The 21,707-nt window shown below is 42.5% G+C and overlaps 1 protein-coding gene across 3 annotated transcripts in view; it reads right to left on the bottom strand.

The window, feature by feature from the left end:
* The window catches only part of PNPLA7 (patatin like domain 7, lysophospholipase), a 130,302-nt gene that overhangs the window by 29,273 nt on the left and 79,322 nt on the right, over nt 1–21,707 (bottom strand). For all 3 annotated transcript variants that reach the window (XM_075055890.1, XM_075055892.1, XM_075055891.1), the window contains 3 exons: nt 21,455–21,637; nt 20,770–20,888; nt 3,463–3,619 (listed from right to left, as the gene is read on the bottom strand). In XM_075055890.1, the coding sequence (XP_074911991.1) occupies nt 3,463–3,619; nt 20,770–20,888; nt 21,455–21,637 (459 nt within the window). The remainder of the gene's footprint in view (nt 1–3,462; nt 3,620–20,769; nt 20,889–21,454; nt 21,638–21,707) is intronic.

Raw genomic sequence — 21,707 nt, 5'->3', positions numbered from 1 at the left:
TACGGCAGAGAACAGCTTTCTCTTCCTCAAACCAACAAATGTAATGGATCAAGAAGAGTATCAGGATCCAGTCTGACAGCAGCTTGATCTGACCCAAACTGGGGCTGATGGTTCTGCCTCTCCCCTGCCCTGGGTCAGCACGGCTGCCTTTGCGGCAGGCAGCTCAAGGAGCTGAGCTGGCCAGAAACTAGCGTGACAGCAGGGGGGAAAGATGAATTTTTGGCCAGATCAGCTCATTAAACCACAGTATCTCCCAATGCACAAATACTAGAGCCACATTCGGGAGAGGCAGAACCTCATGACTGCAACCTCAGAACCTGACACCCCCACCCACCCACCCCCCCCCCCCCATTTATTTTAGCTGTCATATAATCACAAACAATCACAGACAGCAAATGACTGCAGCATCCTACCCAACAATTTTTAATTCTCATTATGGGAAGCTTTTTAGCTACACATTCCTGTAACTGTATTCCCTTCAACAGCATAATATTCCATTCGTTGTGAAATCTTATACTTTGAAGTATTTATTCTCCAATTGAAAAACCAAGGAAACCAAACAACCTGCAAACATGAAAGCTTTTGTTTGTCTGTTTTGCTGGTTAAACACAGGTAGAGAAGACACAGAGAGGCAATATATAATAACCAGCCTGACAGGTGATTTTCATACTCCTCTGTGTTTTGACAAAAGAGTAATTTATTTCTTTGCTGCTTCATTAGGTCCAGAAAACCCACCCCATTAAAAATATCCCTTCTCCTAGCCCCAAGTGTACAACTAGAGATATGTCAATCTCTAAAAATATCAAAAAGAGAAGTAACTGCAGGACAAAACCAGCTTTTATTTTGATGTATTAAAAAGATAAATAAGTATCAGAGTTATCTAATCCATCACAGCGAAGACATTTCAAAAAACCCCACACACTAAAAAAGCCAGGCTGCAAGGTTTTGCACAAAGAGCACTCAGCAATAACCTTCACCAGCAAAAGCTCACAGGCTTCAGAGCAACAGAATCAGCAGCTTCTGTAGCAGGGAGTGCTCAAGCCTTTTTTGCATGACGTTGGCTTAATGAAGGATGCTCCCCAGAGTATCCCTTGCACAGCAGCTGCCTCCTGCAGTGGTCCTCACCAGCAGTGATTCTGCTCCGCAGGACAGCAGGAACAGTCCTGTAACTTCTGGACACTGGGAATTTGGGGCTTATCTGCTGGGTTTGTCACCTCACTCATACTTGGTTCCTTTGGGTGGATCTTCCATGAATCCCCAACAAATCTCCCTGCTGTTACACACAGAGCTAGTGCTCAGTGAAAGGAGCCACTCTCCTTGCTCAGTCTACAGTTGCTCCAACACAATACAGGAGAAAATAACTCAGAATAGCCACTGTTAAAAAGATTTATAATCCCTCAAGCTACTTTGTACATCAGCTATGATCTGATCCTGGAGAGAGGGTTTTCATGGTTTTCTTCAGTTTACAATGCAACCATTTTGCTGGACTGTGCTGTTAACAGTGAAAAGGGCTTCAAACAGAGCGGTCTTTTCTTTTTTCATTCTCAAACCCTTGAACAATTTCTGGTTTGGATGTGGACGTGGCAAGCTTGTCAGAACACTCATGAAAAACCTCAAGAGAATCCATTCTTCATTAACAAGATGAAATGTTTGCTCTAACAGAGGTCATTAACCTCTCCTCCAGCTATTTATTTGCAGATTTCAAGGTACTGATACCTCCAACAGCCTGAAGCTGGGCCAAAACCTGCCTTTTCCTTTGTGAAACGTTCTCTGAGCTTTGCAATTTGTGTTCAAAAGTTAATCAATAGATTAAATTTCTTCATTTCACCTTTAACTATTCCTGGTAAAAGCAAGTGTGATTCCAGATTAGGCTGGCAAGCTCAAGAGCTGCAGTGCTGGAAATGAGACTGGCTTCGATGGAAGCACAGCCCTGACAAGCCCCGAAAACAGCATTTCCAGCTCTGCATCAGCCCCTGCACAGAAGAGATCTGACAAGTTAACAAATAAGAGCAGATAATCCTCTGGTCAAATGCACGGAGGAAAATTCCAATACTCCAGCCTAACCAAGAGCAAGGGGGAGAGAGCTGTGAGCCACAGATTGCTGGAGACTAGGAAAACATTGCAGGGACGTATCACCACATGCTCACCCTGCTCAGATGCTGTCCTGTAAGCATTTGGTAGTGACCAATGTGGGAAATAAAGAGTGCAAGGTTAAAGGGATGTCTGATACGATTCAGTACAATTGTTTTTATGTCCTTAATCTCAAGTCTCCTCCACATTTGCGATTCCAGCAAACTGCTCTGTATTATACACAGTTTATGTTTTGGGTGCTTCCCAACCCAGCCAGGCACAGGCAGTTCTTAAACAAAAAGCACAAAATCCACATTCTTCTAGCAAACAGTGACAGGGAGGTGAAACAGAGCCCCATGGTCCTCTGCCCACCAGGACAGCACAAACATGCTGGGGCCTCAATATGTATTTTAATGCCCCAGACTATTCAGCTTGCCAAGGTACAGTAGATTTCATCTCAAAGCCATGGCAGATTAGAAGACACTTGGGAAAGGTAAGCAGTATACGTGTGCCAACTACAGACCCCTATTTCTCCCTAAAACTCAAGATCTAAGCAGACCCAGAGCTTAATCTAATTTAGAAAATTATCCACGTTGCTTCCTTTTCAATAAGAAAACCAACATGAAAATGTGGTTTTCATATGAACAATGCAAAGCTGTAACTAGCAAACTTCAGAAATAACACTAATCTTCACCTTTAGTCAATTTGAACCAGTGTAATCTGGTGCTAGTACAATTTTTCCCCAACAACTTATCAATAAATAAATTCACCCACAGAAGTCACTATTTGAAACAATGTTCCCAAACCTCGGTTTAACTATGAAAATATGGTTTTGCTTTTATTAAATATTTAAAGTTAAAAATTTCTCCTGAACCAGAGTACCACACTCTGGAGTTCTCAGGCTACACCGTGAATTACACATTTTGTATTTAGTTTAGAGAAGGATTACCTCTGTCAATCAGTTCCACTGAAAAATGACAGCATGTGAGAACGAAAGAGAGAAAATTATACAAAAGAGAAACACATTTGTTGAGAGTTGGAAAGGAAACAGATTCTAGCACATGAAAAGAGAAGATAAAACAAAGATAAACACAGGCTAACACACTTAAACGACATCACTCTACGTTTATAGTGTGACTAGAATTTGTGCAGAGCAAAGTCAAGCATTTGACTCCTGTCTCCTCAGGCACCCGCATTGCCTGCCAGCGCAGGAGCAAGCAGCTTTCTCATTTCACTCCCTCGCTGCTGGGCAGGGGCCCTTTTCGCTGTACAGACACCAAAGTGAAGATGGCTGCACTTTGCTTGGGTGGCTGCTTGTGCACTACTGCCTGCTAAGGCTTGCAGTTAAGTTCTTACACTGAATCTGAGAAGTGCAACATTTCCAATGCTTACCATGGCCCACTGCCTAGCTTTAATCCTCATCTGATTGTAGCTGCGTTCTTCGGCATACAAGGCACTCATAAAAGCACCAATAGATGTTCCTCCGATCATATCTACAGGGATGCCAGCTTCAATCAGCGCTCTGATAACTCCCACTTGGGAGCATCCCCTGTGCCAAAGGAAAAAAAAAACAAACAAAAAAACATTATCAGACAAACAGCCATTGAAAGAGCATAAAGACATGAATGCCACCTTCTAAGGGAACTTGAGTGTGTACTAGCTGAACTGTCAATCTCTTGCTAAACAAGCGTCGAAGCCAGAAAAAGATGTCATGAACGCAGAAATCTTCAAATAGACTCCCTGAAGATCCTAGGAAGCACAGACCACTCAGCCGGACTTCTGCACGAAAGACAGCGATACAAAAACAACAGCCAAGAATCAAACCAGTGGATATGGAAGGGAAAAGTCAACATGGCTGTAAGAGAGCAACGCATCAAAAAATTCTACTAGGGTTCTTCCAAAGAAGCCAAGGACAGCTGGACTTCAGAGACCTTTCCACAAGAGTCTTTTCCAGGGATTCTCCAAAGAAACTCAGCCAGCTTGGGATCATGGGATGGGTCACCACATGGATTAATAATGACTTTGAATATGGAAAACAAAAAGCAAGATGAGACAAACAGTGATGAGAGGGTAGGAGTTTCATTCAGCACACAGACCCAGGAGACGGGCAGATAGGGATGCAGCATTTGAGGATAATACAAATTCCTTCAGGATAGTGAATCTGCAATCTTCCTTGAAATCAAGAAATGTGGAAGGACCTCAGAGCAATGATGGAGTCAAGTGATAACAGATGAACCTCAGTGCTGATGGGACAAGAGAAAAACAGAAGTAGCAATGCCCCTACAGCAATGAGCTCTTAACTAGCTCTGCTCACGCAGAGACATTTTTGGAACCACTGTGGATATTCTCTGAAAAATATTAACCTAGTGTTCAGTGTAAATTCAAAAGGCAAATTAAAGAAAGCAGAATAAAACAGAAAATATAAGAACATACATCCAGGATGGACCAGCATTTTGAAAACTGCAAGCAAACTCAGACTTCTCATGAAAAAAAAATAGCAGAACTAGAAAGTGACAGAGAGAAGCATAGAAGATGACCAGAATATGGAAGGAACTTCACATGAGAAGAAACTAGACTCGAATCTCCGACTGGGGAAGAGGATGACTGATGGGAGATATGCAGGGCCAGCCAATGATATCACCATGCAGAAAGTTTAATGTAAAGGAAAGAATTTACACAGACACACTTGTATGTAAAGCACAAATTGGGGAAACTACTGTTACCACATGCTGAAGAGGTCAAATCACAAATGGATTTAAATGTGGACTGGATGAATCAAAGGTACCAGGCTGTCAGTGGCTACTAAACATGAAAAATCAGAGGTGCAGCCTTGCATTCAGAAAGCTCAGAAGCTGCTAATTGTTGCAAATACTCATTTCTGAAGCAATCGCTACTACTTGCTATCAGAAATGAGAAAGCAGAGGTGGAACATTTGATCTGATCTTATAAACAGCTCTTATAAACAGCAATCCCCTAATGGGAGAGAGATTCCTGTCTGTTCTACAAAACCATTACAAAAACAGAGAAATTAGCAGTGGAGGCTGATTGCCTTCTTATTAGTACAAAATTACGGCCTCTGGTTTCAAATGCTTTGTCGAATTAATACCAAGCATGTCAGTTAGTTCATTCCACCTGGATGGATGCTTTGCAGTCCAAGCCATACAGCAGTAAAAATCTTCCTTTTCCCATTTTCATCCCATTTTTCTGTTCCCTCATGGTTTGCTCTATTTCCATCCTCCTTCCCCTTGCTGTTTACATCCTATAAATACTTGCTAACAGCTGCCAAGTCCACCGTAGGTGTCATTTGGCCAAGCTATACTGAACGCATTCTTTCCATCTAAATAAATCCCTTCCAGCTGCTGAAATGCTTTGAGACAGGTTCTCGGTTATACTGGTGTAAATGACTTCAATGACAGATCTGCACTGGTGTAATCCAAGAGCACAAAATGGCTCATTTAGCTTTCCTCTCCAAATTCTCCTTCCCCTGCTTTACTATTCCTTCTTCTCATAAGATACCCTAAGTTAAAAGAATTATATTTTTATCCCTGCCAGAGGAGCCCATTGTTTTTAGGGTTTTAGATCACAGCTATTTTTGCAATCTGCTTCTTGTGCCTGACACTTACTGCTGCCTTATCCCTGCGCATAAGTCACTAGCTGACACTGATGTTTCACTGAGGAACAGACCTTACACTATCCAACCTGCTTTCTGGAGAAAGCCTACATCATGTGGATTTGTTAAGACATATTAAGTACTGTAAAGCATTTCCTGCTCAGACGGCAACTCTAAACTGCCCAGGACTAGCTCCAGACTGGATTCTCTCCCTTTAACCTCTTCTGAAACTGGAGCTCCTCACTTATGCATTCATGAGTCCATAAAATACGAGGGATTTCATGTGATCACTCTGGATTTGTATTTACTTTGCTGTATGATGTCCTTGAATGAATAGCAAAAGATTATTATTACTTCTACTGGCAAGCCATCACCTCTGTGTCGTGCCTCAGCAGAGTCCCTGCCAATATCCAGCTAAATGTGTAACAGCCATGTATCTCCAAGAGATGCATCGATTTCAAAGCACTGACCTACAAGATGAGAATGAAAGTACTTTTTTTGCTCAGAAAGGGACCTCCTATAAACTGCCAGACTAAATTATGTTTCATTTATTACACAACTACAAAGCTGATTCTTCCAGTTCCAGCATCCTGAACAGGAGCATTCCTGCCTAAAGGTATTTGTGCAAACTAAAATCCTGAAGAAAGGCAAATGTGCCCAACCCCACCCCATTTCTCCATGTACCACCCAGCCTCCTGAAAGATTTAAATGGGTTTTTTCTCCTCCCTATAGCTTTAAGCCATCATTACCCCAGCAACACTACTACATGAAACTTTTCAACAACTCCTTGCAGTTGGTTCTCTCTTGGCCACTTCTTCACAGCTCACAGCGTACGTAAACACGGGCAGGCTGCCAAGAGAAGCTGTGTGCCAGAGCCGGCTTTTTGCCAGGCAGCACACATCCCGCTTACTGACAACTTGCTGGTGCATCATGGATAGCCGGAGTGGGCAGCTCTTGTGCTACGACTAAAGAGGAAAAGAAATTGAAGCCAGGAGCTAGGTCCCTGTTAACAGACTAGTAGTGCAGAAAAAAAACCAGGAATTGTGCACTTATTGTAATACCAGGCACAATTTCACAGGGGACCTGTCCTGTTTTAGGGCAACATATGAAAATACAAGTGTTTGGCAAGAGGAGTACAAAGGAAGATTGCTTGTGCCGACGCTGTATGTACACATCAGTGCCATAGTACTTGTGTGGAGCAGAGGAATGGATGGGGAAAAACTCCGGTTCCCTGGCTGACACAGAGCTGAATGTCACTTACTCCAGAGGAAAGGAGGAACAGGGAAATCCACCTACATATGAGGAAGGAGCGTGTCAGATAGGGGATGCGCAGTATGTTGCTGGAGCTGCACACGCAGCTGTCCTTTGCCTTAAAGCTGCCTGACAGTGCAGTTGGATGGAGTATTTCCCCTGCCAGGATTAACGCCTGTCCCCAGGACAGCGACAAGAACTCCTGCCACCAAGGACAAATGGCCTAGAAGATTACTTTCAAATAATTTGCACTGGAACCCAAAGATTTACCCAAGAAATGCAGTCTATATTTTAACAAAAACTCTTTTCCATTGTATATCACTTCCTAGGATAGGCCTGATTAATTAGTGCCCTTTGCAGAGAGAGCAGAAACGGCATCAACCAGTTCGAGGAGGAACTGGAAATAAGAGTCATGCTCTGTTTTTACCCCTGCCACTGCCTCGCAACCTGAGCTGAGCAAGGTAAGCCATGGGCTGCTCTGCACATCAGCTGCCCCAAAGTGCCGCTTACTGCACTACTTACCAACCTTGTGCTCAACATGCTTAAAAAGCCTCCAAAAGCTGTGCTGTATGTCTTAAATTCCAAGCACCATTTCTTCTTTACTACTAATGGCCACAAATAAATGACCACATGGCAGGGAGAGAAGTTATGGGGTTGAAGACGTGCTTCCTTGAAATAACAGCACAGCAAGCAGAGAGCACAGCCTTTCTGGCAGAAGATCTTTCAGGAAAATTCCTGCTACTGAAACAAGTCCTTGCTTTCACCCCCTGGGGAAATGCCACTGGCATGTGACTGTAATGCATGAAGGCCAGAGCACAACTGACAAAAGAAAAATTTTTCTGTGAGACATGCATGTGTCAGCTCCACACGTGCCTGCCAAGAGCTCAGATTAGATACGACTCTCAGGAAGAAGCGAGCAAATGCAGCAGGACATTTCAGATTAAAGCGTCAGCAGGAATACAGGCTGTCTTCTGTGCTTAGGTCAGGGGGCTGAAGAAAATACAATTAATACAAAAGCAGAGCCTGTGCACCAATATTTTCTCCACAAGCCACATTTAACATGTCAATAGGATATTGCCTGTCAGCATTAGAAAGAAAAAACACAATACTGTGAGCACACAGAGAGGGGACACTTGTTTTTCAGACCATGACTAATGGAGCAGCAAGGCAAGGCTGCAGCTTGATCACACTGCCCACCTCCAAAGTCCACTTCAGTTTCAGAAAGGAAGCGAAAATACAGCTCAGGCATTCAGCCTCCCCAGCACCCATCTCTTCTCCTAAGTGACTCATCAAGATGAAGGAGATCTCTCTGAATGCACTGAAGAGATGCTATTTCCTCTGGTTAAAAACAGGATTAAGGTCATGGCTGCTGCAGAGCTCTGCTGTGTCTGTAACCAAAGCCTCCCCAGAGCAGGACGCCTGGCTTGCTCCACCACCTTCCTGATTAGTTAACTGGGAAAGTAAGTAGAAAAGCAGAGAAATTGCCAAGGGGACTTTACTAAGCTCCACTAGAGTCTAACAAACCTGAATTAAGGCACCCTCATAACCTCAAAACTCGTGAAAAAGCAAAGCTATACAAATAAAAACAGCTTTTTCTTCTCATAACAGCTTTGATTCAAAGCACATTACGAGCAGTCGTTAGATCACCCAGCTTATGGGGTAAGCGCAGATGAGTATGTATTTATTATACCCATTTTAGAGATGTGCAAAAGTGGTGTGTTGAGTAACTGTTCTCCCAACGCTGCTTTGAAAGCACTAGAGAGAAAATGAAGATGACTGAGCTTCCAGCCCACAGGAAAGGACAGCATGTCCCAAAGCACTGCCAGATACGGCATGCAGGTCCACCTGCACTTCTTGGACCCAGATCTCGATAGTGGGGCTGGTTACTGAATTGGCAGGTCTCAGACTAATGGATACCGCTACATCCGCTACAGAACTGTTATCTGAATAACATAATTTGTGGTGGTGGTGTTAGATACTTCTCAGAGTTATTCTGGAGGTGCTCACTGTACTGGGACAGGGGGGAAATTAGATGTTATTTAAATGAAGGGATAGAGTGGTATCCGGAAATGTGAGATAAATAAAGAAGAAACTTCTCCTTAAGAAGCAGCATTTTTTTGGTATGTGTTTTGTTGCTGATCCAGACATTGAGCAGCACAGTCACTTTCTTAAAAATCAAGCAAGTCTTCTACAAGTTGCAACTGTATTACCTCTAATTTGGCACCTTCAATCTTTTGCAACAATACATATAAATGTTGCTTTGAAATCTAATCATACTTGTATCTTTCCAATAACATTATTTCCCAGCTTTCCTGACCATAAAACTTCCCAGTATCATTAATTTGCCTGAATAATTACAGTGATTATCTGTCAGCTCAAAAAGATAAGAGAAAACAGACCACTGCATTTCTGCTTCTGCTGTACTACTTGTGCACTTACAAGGAAGTTTCCAGTCTGGACAACGTTAATTAATTAAGCAAGCCCCATTTCTAAACTAAATAGAGGGAATAATCCTACATTACTAGGTTCTCATCCTAACATCCAACTACCAACAGGATCTTTCCCAGCAGCTGTCCTGAAAGAAGCTTACTCCCTTCCACGGCCCATTTTTAAAACTATCGCCACATACACACGTACTGATCCAGAGACCTGAATTCTTCCTGTCTTCCCCTTCATTAGCAACAGCCTTGTTTCATCCTCCCACTTAGCTTTGCCCTCAGATTCCCACCATGTCCTGAAGTTAGAGCTAAGGAGCCATTTTCCCTTTAGCCTTGCCATGCTATAGAGATTGCACATTAACCCTGTGTACTCAGTGCTATGCAGGCATGTTTGGCAGAAAAAGCAACTCCTATTTATCAGTGAAACTACGTTCCTGCAAGAAAATCCAAATACAATGTCCTTTTAGCATTGATCTTGTTTCTGCTTTATATACTAACTGTGGAACAAGCTTTAAACAAAGAGATTTGTGCCTGACACAGAAGTCCATGAATGAAAATTGTTCAGCCCTTTCAAGAGGGCTGTCAGGTCTACCCAGTCCTGGGGTGTAAGGGGATACGTGAGTAAGCCATTGGAGGGGAGAAAAAACATAAAATAAAGCCAGAGTAAAAGTAAATCAGAAAATGAACCAGAGTTTTTGTTTTCTGATCCCACCTGCCAGCAGCACGCTTTGGTAGGTGCGTGCAGGAGGAGGAAGGAGGGAAGAGAGGCTGGATGGCAAGCTGCACCCCCCCAGTCACTCTCCGCTTGGGGATGCCAAACAAAATCCTGACTCTTGCTCTGAGCCAAGAAACAATTCAGTTATCTGCAAAGAAAGATAATTTCTTTGGAAAACAAATATATCCTCCCTTCCCCCACCCCTCAGAGTTATTTGTGAAAAGTCTTAGAAGAACCCATTTTGAGCACAACATCTGGAAGCTGCAGAAATAAAACAAAAGCATGGAACTTTAAGGAATCTAACTGTGATTTTACTTACAACTTCTCCAATCTCCTCTTTCTTAACAGGAAAGTTCATTGCCCAGATGAAGTTAGACAGATTCCTAAAAATCACAGCAATGCAAGAGCTTTACCATCTTCCTGAAAGCACGTGGACTTGCCAACAGAGCATTATGACTGCTACATGGAAAGCGCTTCCTCAAACTTGCAGCTCTGTAACACAGCACGCTTTTCAGCTGATAAAAAGAGGTGCAAAACAAGTAACAAGAGTTAAACCACAAACTCCACCATCTCCTTGTTTAATTTCATCTGTATATCAAAGGCACTGCTATGACTAAACGAGTTTGGTGGGTTGAAGACTGGAGATCAGGACAGGACAGTCCAAATAAACCACTTGCAATTAATTTTTTTTTTTTTTTTTTTTAAAGTCGTAACTTTGAAGTGGATAGCTCCCAAGCTCCCACTGCTTGGAGGATTTAATAAAAGCCAGTAAAATCTTCAACCTCCATGGCCAATGGGAGCAAATGAGCAATTACATAGGTGCTGCTGATGGGAAAAAGAAAAATCAGATCATTAAGCATTACATGGGTGCCAAGCCATATGAACACGGCTTTTATGTGCATGTGATGACCCAACTATTACACAACTCACCGAGCAATTAGCATTCAGATCTGATAACAGCCACAGAGCTCTGTCTGTGTTTAAGACAACTGCACTTTGAGGCAGAATTTTGAACGCATGCATAAACACGATTAATATGGCTGAGCTCTCAGGCAATACACAAGATGGTCTGTCCCCGAAGAAATCAAAACAAAGCCTCTTAGGAGCAATTACGCTGCAGTCTATTACCAACCATTTGCAAACAGAAAGTCTGAAGCCTTCAGTACAAGTTCACAGCCGTGTCTCATGAGTTTTTTTCAACAAAAGCAAATACTCAGAACTCACTATTTTATTTTTAGGACTCAGGTTTTGTTTGTTCAAACATATACTCTAGGGCTGACCTGGATAAGACTCAAATTAGGTATCCAAACATAAGTTATCATTATCATCTCGAAGAACCCACATTCCTTATCTTTCTCCTTCAGCCTCTACAAAACAGCACCAGAAGTAAAACACCAAGTCAAAGATGTAATTTTATCTTTAAGGATAAAGAGTCAAAACTCTTCTCTGTTATTTTAGCTCCTGGATATTGCCCTGAAATCAAATCTGCTTTTTGAAATACATAGGGAGTCTAGGAGCCTGACTGCGTGGCTGACCCTGGAGTTCAGATGTCAGTCTGGTTTATCCACATGTTGCAATGGATGCTCTACTCATGACAAGAGGACAAACATGCAGGGCACAGGCCACTTCTCCAAACACCTATATGAATAGTTACAAGCTCTGAAGCCCCCATACTTCAATCTGAGCTTCAAAAAGGGATATAATAAAGAAAAATTACAACTCCGCTGTGCACTGAGATACAGATATCTATCTATACACACAAAAACGTATTACAGGTCATTAAATAGCTTCCCTTCCTCTGAAACGCACCTACCAGAGCAGCAAGCTAATCGTACGTGAAGGAGGGTGAAGACTGCAGGCTGACTAATGCAAAGGTCATGAGGATTAACCTCAGGGCTGCCAACTTTCTGCCCTTCCAAATGTCAAAAGACAGATTTGGCCTGGTGTACAAAGGGATTACTTTGAAGAACAGGAACTGGAGGAAGGATATTTCAAGTATTCAGGTTTTTTTTTCATGACACGAAACAGATTCAGCCTCTTTTGTATCATTTTGATACTTCCATACTGCAGAAATCTTGCTCTATCAGCCATTATTGGCCACTGACAGACTGCAGATGCTGGATGGTAAGCTTCATTCTTCCGTTTCAAAGAAGGGAAGAAACATTTTTCAAGTTTCTTTTCATATTTCAGTTCCCTTTCCTGACACCCTTTACAGCTATATCAGGATGAGGAATGGGATCCTTTTAGTAGTACATATTCTTCAAGACCTGTCTTCGTACAGAAAAGGAAAGCAGAGTCCTTATGTGCCATCTCAGTATCTTGAGCCAGCAATTGGAAATGAAACACAAATTTCATGGATGCTGCCTGACTGTGTCAGGGGGAGAGAAAAATTAAAAACAGGAACTGCAATAGCTCCTCACTCTTATCTTGTGTAAGTAGAAATTAGGAAATGGTGTGAACTGAGTGTAGAAGGACCCAGTCTGTGACAGACTAGCTCTGTACAGGACTGCCAGACACCAAGATTGAGACGGGGATCTTGGCCAAATCCAAGCAGAGCTCAGCACCACTGGCTGCTGCTCTCCACACCACCAAGGCTGCTTACCTGCCTGAGGGCAGTGCTGGACCCACATTAGCTCTGCAAGATCATGCATCACCACATCCAGCCATTAAACTTTCCATGATACCAGGAAAGCAAACACACCCCCCACCAGCTGATTAGAACCTGGCACATCCTACAGACTCAGCTTCAGAGGCAGGTACTCAGGAACCTGTTGGCTTCCATCAGAGCCCCTCTCCTACAGCATCTCTGCACTGTGGGAGAAGATACCAAAGCTGGTGCTGCCCAGAATTGGCTACGGGCTGCAGGGTTTGCTTGTGTGGGCTCTTTGCTGCCCAGAACAGGCAAGGATACTCTCAAATCTCAGCAGCCCCTGGAACAATGTTGACCATGTCTTGGCACTGTACCCAGACAAGACAGGGTTACAAGCAGCCTGGTTATTCCTCAGCCGCTGCACAGTGAAATAGAGTTAACTCTATCATAATAATTGGGCTGGATGTCAGGTTTCAAGCAAATTCCCCAGACACATCCAACCCATGAGATGAGAGCATAAATCCATATACATTTAGAGATATCAATACCCTCCTAAAACCCCAAACAATTCCTAGTGGCAATGGTTTATACTTCTCTTCCATGCAAGCGCTTCAGAGCGATTTATAAAGGGCGACCTGCACAGATGCCAAAGCTGAGATGGCAAACGCCTCATTTTACCAAAGGAGAGCACAAGTTATAAGCATTTAAGCCATTTGCTCAAGCCCATGCGACGTCAGGAGCTGAACACCAGCGAAGTGAAATCCTGACTGCCCATTCCTCGCTTCAGTGGTTTAACCCTCAATAGCTGCAGTAACTCATGATACCACGAGCACCTCAGAGAGGCTGTTGTTGCTCTTTCAAAACTATCCTAACCAAGGTCAGAATGAAGAGCAATGGTTTTAGCAAGAATTTTGTTTCATAATTTACTTCAGAACAAGTGCTTTATCAGACTATGTTTTTTGAATACTTCAAAGAATCAGAATCTAATTTTTACACATTTTTCAAGCTGTCAGCCCTCTGTTTACTGTGAATTTTAAGCACTGTGAGATAGAGATAACAAATGAAGGGGATACCTGTACACCCTTATAAACCACTGAGAGCAACCCTAAACATTGCTGTCAATAATCTACTTGCAAAGTGCAGCACAGTCCTGAAGTTCACTGTGTGATCTGAGAATTATTTCAAAGCCAAGTGCATTTCTGTTAAGGTGACAAATAAGGACACCCCCCAGTATGGTAGAGGCAGCTGGCAAACTACATTTTTTGCAATAGGTCCTTTGAGAGAGGACTTGAAAGCAAAGACTGAGAAAGGAACTAAAGGGCAGATATAAAGATGACAAGCAGGAATGACAGTGGAATGAAAAGGGTGCAAAGAAACTGGGTAATCTTAGGGCTTGGATGTGTCAGAAAGGGAAAACAGAGACTTACATACTAACAGAGACATGCCCAGGTGGAAAAAGAAAAAGATTAAATAGATTATATATGATCTAGATAGCAATGGAAGCATGGAGAAGACATTATTAAGCAAGTTCTCAAGATGAGCATTACTTTTATTTTCCAGCACAAGGAACTGGTAATACCAGCATATTTGGGCTCCATAGATCCCTATCCCTCATACCTTGGGGAGCCCCTCATTAGACTCAGTCTATGTAAAGTTTTGAACTCGGCAAAGAAGCTGAAAAACATTTGCTGTGTTCCAACTTCTGTGAGGACCATCAAGAGTCTAGGAAATTCCCATGGGATTTTCTTTCATCCCTTCTGTAATCTCTATATTGAATATGTTTAGGATCCCATAGGGGAAAAACACTGCTCTGTGTTCTTTATGACAGTATTTTCAGTGCACACCTCCGGAGGCAGCTTCTGAATTCAGGCAGCAAATTCCTTTCCCCTCCCCCCAACATGCTTGTAACAGCACATTGTCTGGGTGCTTGTGGTCAAGTTTAATAGTTTAAAAAAGCAACTCTCCTCATGCTTCCAGTTACTACCCTGTATTTGAGGTAGAGTAATTGATCTTACAAATACACCATCTCCATTTCAAGTACTGCAGCTCTGTAGTGGTAGTTTTAAGACAACATCCACACGTTCTCCCACTGATCGGAGTAAAAAGCCCGATACCATTAGTTATGTGTCTTAGTCGAGGGATGAGAATTAATCTTCCTTAACTGCTGGAACTGAATCCAAAGCACCTGCACCATAAAACTTCACGCAGTCTCCCCAGGAGATTCTGTTATTGCCAAAGGTTGAACATGAGGGTTTTATAACCACAATGCTACTATCACCTGCACCACAGGAAAAGAAGCTAGAGCACGGAAAACATGTTGTCTGCATCATGTGAGCAAACTGTCCATCCCAAGGACAGCACTTGGTCATTGGAACATCGTTTTCACCCCAAATTTCAGCTTTTTATTCCTCAGATGTTTCATCACACGCTGAAATCTGCAGTATGAGTTGTCAGCTCCATCACTGCACTACCAGCCAGCCTGCTCTACCCCATGGTGTCCAAACCTCAGTCCTGACCTAGCAGACTTCACTTTTATTATGCCCTGGAAGACTCACTAAGCTTAGATATTTTCGGTGCAGTCTTCCCTATTTTCAGGGAACAAGACACACTTCTCTCTGCTTTTGTGGACCATGGAGCAAAAGAAGACAGACCAGAAGGGATCTCAGTCGCTAGGTAACCTGCACAGCTACAGCTCTCTGTGCTCTTCTGCACGGCAGCAGTGCTGGAAACCGGACCTTCCTGCATTGCCATTTGACCTTGGTCTTTGGTAGAGCTAACAGCAGCCCCCCAAAAGAAGAGGTTTTACTTCTAACATCCCTTCCTTGCAGCACATTGCCCAAATAAGTCCAACTGTTGCGTTACCATGTTATGCTGCTGAGTATTTGCATGTTTGTTAATTTTGGCAGCTCGTCAACTTTTCCTTAATCAAGTCAAGCAAGGGAAAAAAACCAGTGACTTCATAGCTTCTCTCAGGAAAAAGCTGATGAGAATTTCACAGGAGGTGAAAGTAGAATTTCTGTTGCCTGCAGTGTATCCTCTTGCCAAACACTGAAGACCTACATCATATAATGAAGCAGTGAAAGTTTCTCACAGTTCAGATGGCAAAATCCAATGAAGTAGGAAGCATCAAGCAACTAAATAACAGGGTAGCCACAAAAACACCTCCTGTCCTCAATTATCATGGGGAAAAAGACAGAATTAAGAATCATTCTTAATCCTGGGATGAGAACACAAGATTTCTGTACATTTTAAGGCTCCTCTCCAAATTAGAATAACAAACAAGATAGAAAAACAAAAACCCCAAAGATACTAGTATCTTTAACAATTCTGACTCCTCACATGAGCATACTGCAAATTCAGCCTCTGCACTTATGTCAACTCTGATACCACTTAATTGTTGAGACTGTAATTAAAGTATTGCATTACAGGCTGTGGAATAACACATCCTTTCATCTGCTAAAGGTAGTCGAGAGTTCCCTAGAAGGCTCTCTGCCCCAGAGGCAGAGACAAAAAAAAAAGTGCAAAGACACTAAAGTAGGAATATAGTATCTTACAGCACAGCATTTACTTGCTTTCAAGTGTTTTACATGGATAGGCCAGGTCATCAATATCCAAAATCAATTTTTTTTTAAACAAGATGGAGCAGGGGAAGCACTACAGGGTTTGTTCCCATGCAAGAGCTCCTCACCTCCTAGCCAAACTTGCATGCTAAAAGCATGCATCAACATTCAGAAAAGGAATATGATTTTCTAAAGTTCTTGGAATGACTCTTTCAATTTTTTCCTTAAGTTATGTTGGAAGCTTTTCATCAACTCTTCTCTACCATGATTGCTCAGAAACACAAGGGGGCACAGTGACAGCTGGGAAACCTCTCAACATGCTGCCACATTGGGCCCAGCCTTCAAATAAAAGTTCCTTGTACCTGCCCTGGGAGATACACATGTGCATCCGCCACATCCCAAGGTGGGTATTGGCATACACTACCTTCTTCTTGCTTGACCCATGTATATAGGACAATCTAACCTGTACATTCCTTGGTTCCTTCCAAATGCAGAATGCAGTTTTGCCCAACCTCACTATGCTAGGGATTACTTGTAAGCTGCAAGTCTTTGTGCAGAGTAAGCACAAACAAATCCTGTCTTTGTGCCTTCTAGATGAGCAGCAGTGCCAAGGGATTGGTGTCTGGTGGCAGAGAAGGTAAGCAAGACTGGTAAGCAGGTTTTTACTCAAACTTGCCTGAATGAACTAGAGTTGCAGCCAAACATAATGGATGCAGCGATAGTAAAACCTCCTTGTTTTATTCTTCAGGCAGTCGGGTCTTGGAGTCACATACTGAGAGTGTGGAAGACAAATCTGATCTCCTGAGAGCAGAATAATTATGAGATCTGCCTCTCGGGGACTCTTCATCATTGGGTAAAGGCATTGAATCAGAAGATAAAGCCAGGCTTTAAGGAGCACAGAGACCCAAGCCGGGCTCAATGCAGCAGCCAATAAGTGACCAGGTGGTACATGGACCTGCACGTTTGGCCTTCTCTGAAAGCATGGAGCGTGACCACACTGCATGCAGCACAGGCTTCAGGAGCACAGACACACAAGGCAACAAGTGGGTTCATCAGACACAAATATCTTCATAACAAGAAAGGAATAACTTGCTTCTCCTAAGCTGCTGCTTTTATCCTCCCTTTTCAGAGGGCCAGAGCTGAAAATAAAGAAGAAAAGGCAGAAAGAACGAGTTGACGAAACGGGCCAACTACCCAAAATGAAAAGGTGTGAATCTGAGTCAAATCCCTAGAGTCAGCAAGAAAGCTCTGTGGAAAAAAACTGCTTGACATATCAAGAGCGGAGGTGAAATAGTAAGTTTGAGGAGAAAACTAAATGGAAAAAGGAGAATTGAAAAGACGCCCTGATGAAATATCTACAAATATCCTTCAGCAGCAGCTCCTCAGGGAAGGCTTAAATGCTCTGCCTGAAGGAAAGGGCAGTGGAGAGAAGGGAAAGGCATGGCGTGCTGCAGAGCCCCGTCCACCTATGCATCATGTAGCACAGACAGGGCAGGATATGCAGACTCCACAAGTACCGTCTGGTAAAGGTCTCTGGCACCACGTGCATTCATTCCCAGCATGAACGTGCTGCTGATTATTATGCTTTATTGTAGATAGTACATCCAAAAAAGGCAAGTAACTTCTTTTAACAATAGCTCTTTCCCTCTCAATAAGCTTACCTTAGGCACATCATGTATTTGTATCATGTGCGTTACTGCAAATATAGCTTCTTATCAAAATAACCAAACTGGAACAGATCTAATGCTTTGTATTTTCCCATTATGCCTATGTGGAATAGGCACGTTGGACCAAATTCACTCCTAGAATTATGACATTATAATCAACGACAAAGCTTGTCATCACAATTTTGCTTAAGTCAGTCTTCTGAAACAGCACAAACCATTTTTTTTTTCCAAAGCCCTAGGGATTCCCAGATACTTCTGTATTAATTATTTACTCCCCATAAATTTCAGTTTTCAAACAGCTTTGCTAAGACAACCATAGAAAACCAAAGAAAGGGTGGGCTGTACGTGGGATGGCTGAAGGTCATGCGAATGATTTATGGGAGGGTTTATGCCTTTGTTGCAGGGTTTGATGTGTCATTATTCTTGCAACTATGTAGCTCAAAGGTATTATTTTTCTAAACATAAATCCCCTTTCCTTCCCTCAAGCTCCACAATGTTTCTAACTGAAATTAACTTAGCATTTAGGAAAAGCAAAAAGCTATAATTTTAGAACTGTATCACTTCGATTTGTTTTATTTTTATACTCACAAGAGAGAGAAAACCTTTAGATCCTATGAGCCTTTTGTCATGACAAGCCACAAAGATAATTACTAGGAAGCTGCTCTGGTAAAACCTCCCAAACCAACTGTCACTAGGAAGCCAAACAAACATTCCCAAAGTAACAACTAAATAATTGATATTACTGGAGTCACAGAACACAATACCTTTAACAGAAATAACCACCAGCCAGCACCCTGTAAGTGTTAGCTCTCTCTGGGCTTTGTGACCAGTACGATTCATGCTTCTAGAACAAGGTAGGAGGTTACTCCATGTAGTATATTATCCAAAGGCTACACTAACTATCAAGAGTCTGTGCAGCAACCCATCAAGATGTTTTTAGCTGGAACGGGCTTTAGTCACAGGATGATTTTAAGTACCTAGTGCACGATCTCTTGAAGTTCCCTTGTTCATAGAGATGGGGACCTAAGAACTTATTCTGACCTTCCAAAAGCAGATTTTTACAGAGTTCAGAGTAACTTTGTCCCTTCCCCAGAGTCTTAATTATATTCTCACTTCAGAATCAAACTTTTAAGAGATCCGACTCTTTTGTCTAACCGCAATTTAGATGACAATTCAACTACAGAAACAGCATTCTGTACCTTTCCATTGAAAACACAATACTCTCACCATCCATGTGCCAGCCTGAACCTCCAGAAAAAGCATTTTAGTCCATGACAAATACAGTTTCAGAGAAAGAAGAAATTATCGGATTTATCCATTTATCCATTTAATCCTCAAAGTCCTCCATATTGTATGGATGCAGAAATGAGCAAATTAACAGATAATGGCACATGGTCACATTGCTGAATGGGTGGTGCGCATCCAGAAATCCTAAAGCCAACACAGTAGCAGTGCAGCGGTTCAGATTTATGGAGAAGGACAACACAGGACCAACACACAGCTCAGTAATCCTGCTCTTTCTTACCTCTGCTCTTGAAAACCAGCAGGTGGTAGCTTGCAAATTAAGTAGTAGAACAAAAAATAAATAGTTTGGCAAAAATTACAGCAGTGTTTACAGAAGGAAGAAAGGAAGGGAATGAGCAAAATGTGCTGCCAGAAATATAGAAGTGCACATATTTTAGCATGACACAGGCTTCAGCAGAGACAGAGATATCAGATAGCTCATACCAAAAAAAAAACCATGAGTGCTTTGCATCAGTTGATTAGAAGCCTCCTGAGATACCCAAATTATGTAGAAGCTCTCCTCCCTGGCTTTACTTTGTGTCTCCACAGGACAGTGCTTATCTCAGAAATGAAATACCAAAATCATCTTAGGTGAGGAAACTGTGAAAGCAAGCAGGATAAAGGCATCTTTGCAGACACTCAAAGAAACAGCCACAGCGCTGGTTGTCTCAGCATCAAGTGACTAATCAGAACAATCTGTCACAAAGGAGCTCTAACCTTTACTGTAGCGAATACTGCCCCCAAAGCATGCACTGGCCCAAAGACAAAAATGTGATATTTCTGTAGACTTAAATAGAGAGACTATGTACAAATTGTATTTTTTATTTTTGAGTGCAGTATTTCAAAGCACTGTTTTAAAGAAAGGCTTCAAGAACACAATGATGAAGACAACGAAGACAGCGCTCTCTTGAGACAAAGGACTACTAAATTTTGTCTCAACATAAAACTCTCAAAGCAAAAAAGGGATTCCAAAGAAAAATGTCAGTAATAATTTATTTCCAAAGCTCACCAGGAATTCAGATGGAATTCTAATAGAGTGTTCAGCTCACATCTTGCCCTCGTATCTGCAAAAATACAATCTTTCTGTAAAGTAAGGCTGTCAGAAGTGTATAGGTACCTGGGGTTTTGGGCAATTATAAAGAAGAGAACATTCTCCCATTAGAGGACATAACTCCTCTTGCTGCTCAAACCTTGAAGAGCTTTGGGGGCCTTTGAAATACTGTGAGCTATTTTCTAACACAAGAATCCATAGGAGAAAAAAAATCCATAGTGTAGGCCAATAAAAGAAAGAAGCATCATGTTTAGTGCCCTGGTCATCTCCTGGTATTAAGCCCAACTTATGAGAGGTCTCAAGAGTTCACAAACACTCACATTCCTTCTACAGAAAACCAGGCACAAATCCACACAGCAGGTTAAGTTTGCGTAACAAAAGCAATTCCTCAGTGTCTCCCCCAAATGCTGCTTACAGAACAGTGCTGATTTTATAGAATGCCTGTTATCCTGAAGAATCTGTCGCAGGCCAGTGACAGCGGTGCTCTGGGATCTGGTAGCAATGCACCAGCGTGTCCAGGATAAGCCACCTACCTTGCTCCTCCACCCCCAAGCACCAGTGCAATGGCATTTCCAGTCAGAACACGAGCCAGGCGAGAAAAGTCAGAGTGACGGTCTGGTGGTTTCTGGAATACGCGTTCATACATCTCTATCTGCAGAAGAGAGACAGAAGATGGTCATTCAAAAGGCAGGGTAGAGTCTACACTACCAGCCTACAACATACTGTTAAAAAGTGAATAGCTGTTCTTCAAAGAGGGCTAATGAAGTATCCAAACTCTTCTAGTGACCATATGCATCTCTCATGCTTTTATAGTAGTTGGGAGAATTTCACTGTAGTACAGTATTTTCTTTGGAGTTATTTCTTTCTTGACAAGGATTTGAAGTTACTGGGAAGCATCCCAAGTCTGCCTGTACTTTACCTTTAGCATGGTTTTTGCAAGCATGGGGATCCTCCCAACGAAAAGGACTCTACCGTGTGTACACACCTATCAATAAGACCTTGAGATAGTATTTACCATAAGGAAGATGTGAGCCCCTTATCCCTATGTTTCCTATAGTAAATTGAGGCCAAACAGATCTAAAGAGAAAACTATCTGTGTAACAGCCAGTTGCACATCAGAATATCATGTAGTATCATTATCTCAGATTACCTTTGATACATGGATACAAGTAAATTACTACAGCTAAGGGACCAGCCACCGAAGCAGGAACCTCTTACCAGCTTGGGCAGACTTCTTTTGGAAAAGACTCTGCGTGGACAGTGGAGATGAAGATGAGCAGAACACCAGCTCCGCATGTTGAGCCATTCCACAGTTCGGGAAGGGAGAGGCCCATCTTCCTTATGGAGTAGGACAAGTTGCTTCTGAGCTCGGACCGCAGTGTTCTCCAGCATCCTTTCCAGCTACAGCACATCATAGACACCAAAAGAATAGGGGCATCAGGTATTTACTGCTCCAGTATCAGTTTAACAG

Source organism: Buteo buteo, chromosome 23 (genome assembly GCF_964188355.1).
Source record: "Buteo buteo chromosome 23, bButBut1.hap1.1, whole genome shotgun sequence".
Classification (NCBI taxonomy): domain Eukaryota; kingdom Metazoa; phylum Chordata; class Aves; order Accipitriformes; family Accipitridae; genus Buteo; species Buteo buteo.
The sequence above is the reverse complement of the archived record's forward strand: the minus strand, read 5'-3'. Positions and strand labels throughout refer to the sequence as shown.